At 43.0% G+C, this 4,939-nt stretch overlaps 1 protein-coding gene across 1 annotated transcript; it reads left to right on the top strand.

The window, feature by feature from the left end:
* The first annotated feature begins 872 nt into the window (after positions 1-872).
* Positions 873-2,770, top strand: LOC127810652 (probable E3 ubiquitin-protein ligase RHC2A). The gene has a single exon (XM_052350229.1). The coding sequence runs from the start codon at positions 1,162-1,164 to the stop codon at positions 2,305-2,307; it is 1,146 nt and encodes a 381-aa protein (XP_052206189.1). The 5' UTR covers positions 873-1,161; the 3' UTR covers positions 2,308-2,770.
* The last annotated feature ends 2,169 nt before the right edge of the window (positions 2,771-4,939 follow it).

The raw sequence follows: 4,939 nt of genomic DNA, 5'->3' as shown, positions 1-4,939 counted from the left end.
CTTCATGCATTCACCTGTTTCTCTTCTCCTCCAAGGTAGCAGCAGTCGTCTTCACTAGCTCCACCTTCACATTAGTCTTCTCCTCTTATTCTCCTTTCGATAATGGTAGGGATAGGAGTCAGATGTAGTGCAAGTGGGGGAGAAAAAGCTAGTCACTCACTATTGTGACCGACTATCCATCTTCTCCAACGACAATTATACGACTTCGTGCCTATGATCGTCCGCCTTCTCTGATAAAGGCAATAGCTAGAAGTTGTAATCATTCACATTCTCTCCGATTAAAATGACATTTGCAACACAACCCATTCATCTTTTTCATCGCCTACAACCATTCTCTAAGCCCATGTCAAATTTCCTAACAAGTTGAGAGCTCAAGCAAGGGGTTTAAGCCTTGAATCGAGCTTGAGCTCAAGTCTAAGACTCACCAAGTCGAGTCTGAGCTCAACGAAGTTCGGCTTAAGTCGATTGTAACCCTATTAACAAGTGATCTCGCCAATAATACTATCACGTAAAATGTGAAATAGCCTTGCCCGTTTACCAGCAGCTAGTCCGGTTCAGCCGATTTTGCCCAGACCTGGCTCAACAAAGTTCGGCTTAAGTCGATTGTAACCCTATTAACAAGTGATCTCGCCAATAATACTACCACGTAAAATGTGAACCGGCCTTGCCCGTTTACTCGCAGCTAGTCCGGTTCAGCCGGTTTTGCCCAGACCCGACCCAGCAAATTACAGTATCGTCTGATGTTCTTTCTCTAGAAGACGTCGTCAGAGTTGGATCCAATGATATGAAGCCACGTGTCCCAAAAATTCAAAGCGTTGATGACACGCTAATTCGATCAAATGCGAATTCAGCGTTCACGGCTTCCTAACACCAACGCTTATATCCGCTCCCCTCCGTATTCCATTCTCTTTCCAAACGCTCTCTCTCTCTCTCTCTCTCTCTCTCTCTCGCTCTCGCGCCGGAATATTCCCTTCCGGCTTCGGTTGGTTTCTAGACTATGGGAATCGTGTTCTGAAGAAGAAGAAGAAGAAGAATCGGTGATTTTTTGGGGGGCTATTTAGCGAGATTCTTGAGTGAAAGATCTGATCTTTGGGGTTTTCTTTGTTCGGTTTCCGGATCTGCAAACAAAAGCAGTTCCTTGAGGTATTCGTGTAACGATTGATGTCTTTGGGGGCGGAAACCGCGTCGCACTGGTGCTACAGATGCAATCGATTCATTAGGGTTTGGAGCCAGGACTCCATCGCTTGCCCCAATTGCAACGGAGGCTTCATCCAGGAGATCGACGCCCCGGCGAGATCTGGCCTTTCGGAGCCCCGGCGCCGCCGGATGTACATGATCGGGAACGGGCCGGAGCCAGGCCAGGGTTCCAGCCCTAGGCTCCGCCGGAGCCGGAGGGTCGGTGGGGATCGGTCGCCTTTCAATCCGGTCATCGTGCTTCGCGGGGCATCGGAGGGAGGTGCTTCCGACGGCCCCACTGGCGGCGGCGGTGGTGGGGGGTTCGAGTTGTATTACGACGACGGTGCTGGGTCGGGATTGAGGCCGTTGCCGGCGAGTATGTCGGAGTTTTTGTTAGGGTCGGGTTTCGAACGGCTCCTGGATCAATTGTCCCAAATCGAAGCCAACGGAATTGGGCGTGTTGACCATCCGCCGGCGTCCAAGGCCGCGATTGAGTCGATGCCCACTATGGAGATCGTCGAGAGCCACATCGCCACCGAGCCACACTGCGCCGTTTGCAAAGAGGCCTTCGAATTAGGCAACGAAGTTCGCGAAATGCCCTGTAAGCATATATACCATTCAGATTGCATACTTCCATGGCTTTATTTACGCAATTCATGCCCCGTTTGTCGCCACGAGCTGCCCTCCGATGGCACAAGCCCTCTTGATTCGAATCGGGGCCAAAACGAACAGACTCAGATTGCAAACGATGATGAGACTGTTGGGTTAACCATATGGAGGCTCCCTGGAGGAGGGTTTGCTGTTGGGAGGTTTTCGGGTGGAAGAAGAGGCGGCGAGCGCGAGCTCCCGGTTGTTTACACGGAGATGGATGGTGGTTTCAATAACAATGGTGCTCCCAGGAGGATTTCATGGGCATCCAGAGGAAACGTGTCAAGAGAAAGTGGTGGATTGAGAAGGGTTTTCCGGAACTTGTTTGCTTGCTTTGGAGGGTCTAGTTCTTCGGCCTCAAGCTCTAGTTCAGATTCACGAATCAGTCGCCGGAGTAGTTCTATATCTTCAGTATTTAGCTCGGCTTCTCGGAGGCGCGGGCCGTGGATTGTGGATGCAAATAATGGAGCCAGGAGATGGTAATCATGGAGGGGCAGAAATCATTAGCTCATCCCCATTACCAGGAGGAAATGCCTGTGGAAGACTCGGTTATCTATTTGCTGTAAATAGCAAGAAATGAGAAATCATATGAAACTACTAAGACTCATTGGTTGCATTGTTTGGACGATAATTCACGGCCATCGAGTTGCTATGAGCTGTTCTTTTACTTTAGCAAATCTATACCATAATGAAGCAGAAAATGTCCACGAGTTCAAAAGAAGCAATTCTGGCTCAAGAGTATGCTTTTGGGAATTGAAAGGGGACATGGCCTAGTATCATATGCCACTCTGCCTTTGAACTTGAAAGCAGCTGCAGTTCATTTCTGTTTCATTTTCCCTTTTATCCCTTTATTCCTTTCCCAAACTTGTAGTCAGCTCTAATTCCCTGTCTTGCTTGCTTTCTCATTTATATTTCAGAAATTTATAAACTTCTATTTAAAGCTCCAGCTCTGTGCCTATTTGCAGCATATCTTTTTGCTCAATGTATCACCATATATGTTCAATTCCATTATATGTAGATATATATACGTACATACACATATGTATATAGCCTGAATGTGAAAAGGATCAAAAAATTGGTTTACCAAATTATTTGAATGGCATATATATATATATATATATTTCTTTCTGATGAGCAATTGAAATGGAATTATCTTGTGAAGACTAATTTTTGGGTTCATGAACAGGGAGCTAATCAGTGCACTGGTTATCTTCCAGATTATCTTTCTGATTTCTGGATTAAGTTAGAAATAAATATGGTATTGACCAAGTCCAGATAGCATATTCTATACTGTAGACTTTATTCTGAAATGGCATAGCAGCCTGAGAAGATGACAGTTGTGTGATAGCTACGTTCCAACCATGTTAAATATAATAATATGCGTTAAGAGTCCCTGAATTGTCCATATTGCACAAATCTGTTAATTTTAATGTCTGCAGGGCTTCTAGTTTTATCTAGAACACCAATACGGATTAGACTGAAGACGGCAGTTTCATTGGCCAGTCAATGTCAAAGATAGAATGGTTGAAGGATCTCCTGTTGTAAGATGAAGAAGAAGTGAACTTTTGCTCAGGAATTCAAATCTTTAAAATAAGCAACAGATGGCGTGATTGGGTAGAATGGGCAGTTAGCTGGGTGTGGGTTTCAGAGTCTCATTTGTCTGCCTCAGACTGGAAATACTGAATCATCTTTGCCCTATAGGTGATGGTTGGTTGAATGGGGATCAATTTTCATCCAAATGCTAGCAATTGTTTGAAAGTGGAGGGTCGAGAGGCCAGCCTTCCCTTTAGTTAGTTCTGCGCCTTTGTCATGGCAGATTATCTCATGAGTTTATATTATTTTATGCCATGATTGAGCACGTTTTGTGGTGGCCGGCATGGCATAAATGGATAACGAATTTGCAAAATGGTTGTGTATTCTTTTAATCACATAGTCAGAGATGGTGTTTGGCTGGGCAATGGGCTAGTCACTGGGTGTTCTAGAGAACAGTTACTCTGGTGTAAAAGATTACTGAGTTGTAATTATGGAAATAGAGAGCTGTTATGTTGCCTGCATCTATTGTTTGACGCCGGCGTGTAAGGGGTTGTGTGGGTCCCTCCAATAGGGCCCATGTCTATCTCCTCTCAATTTGTTCGTTTTAGGCAAATTTTATGTTGTCTGATGCGGATAACAAAAAAATTTCATATGAAAATAATAATTTTGTAAAGTTAGGATAAGATACATGCAAAAATAACCTTCACAAAATGGTAAGTCTCCTATATGATATTTTTTTTTTCTAAGTAAAGTTTTCTACTTATAAATTTATTGACTATATGACAGGCCAAGCATTTAAGTAACTGTTCATAATTAGACTCGAGCTCGGGATTTTTTTCAGTCCCTTGGAAATAGGAGTCGACGTTAGCCCCAATAAACGAGCTTGAGTTGGGGTCCTTGGTGATGGGAATGGGGAAAAAGTTTAAGGTTAGATTTAGGTTGAGTTCAATTACTAAGTTTAATTGAACTTAGTAATGAAGTTAATTAAGTGTTAAACTATTAGTTAAAAAGTTTAAGGTTAGCATTTTAAGTTAATGAAGTGTTTGGATAAAATGTGTCTTAAACTATTAGTTAAAAAGTTATGTGTTTGATAAAAGGAGAAGTTATAAGTTGTGATAAATTATTAAATGACTAAAAAGAATATATTACTAACTTATATAAATAAATTCATTAAAAATCAATTATAGTGAAAAAGCATAATTATTAGACTTATATATCCAACAATATATTTATATAAAGTACAAAAATTTTGGGAGAATCAAATACTGAAATAATTTGTAAAGTACAAAGATATTGGGAGAATCGGATTCCAAAACAGATTCCTCCCTCACTTTCCACAAAATCGATCAAATCTTGTTAACGTCCAAATCAATTTGTAAAGTACAAAGATGTCGAGTGTATTTGTCTTTGAGTCGTTCTACAGGGCCCGACGAGCCTACCAAGCTCTTCACAAAAAGGGGGTAAAAAAATGATTTTGCCCCCACCCCTATTCTCTCGTCTCCCCTGCAATGGCCATCGCCTCGTTGCCCTCGCCTCATCTCCGTTGCCTCTCTGTCATTGCTGCCTCGCCTCGCCACGCCAA

The sequence above is a fragment of the Diospyros lotus genome, chromosome 9 (genome assembly GCF_014633365.1).
Source record: "Diospyros lotus cultivar Yz01 chromosome 9, ASM1463336v1, whole genome shotgun sequence".
Lineage (NCBI taxonomy): Eukaryota > Viridiplantae > Streptophyta > Magnoliopsida > Ericales > Ebenaceae > Diospyros > Diospyros lotus.
The sequence above is the reverse complement of the archived record's forward strand: the minus strand, read 5'-3'. Positions and strand labels throughout refer to the sequence as shown.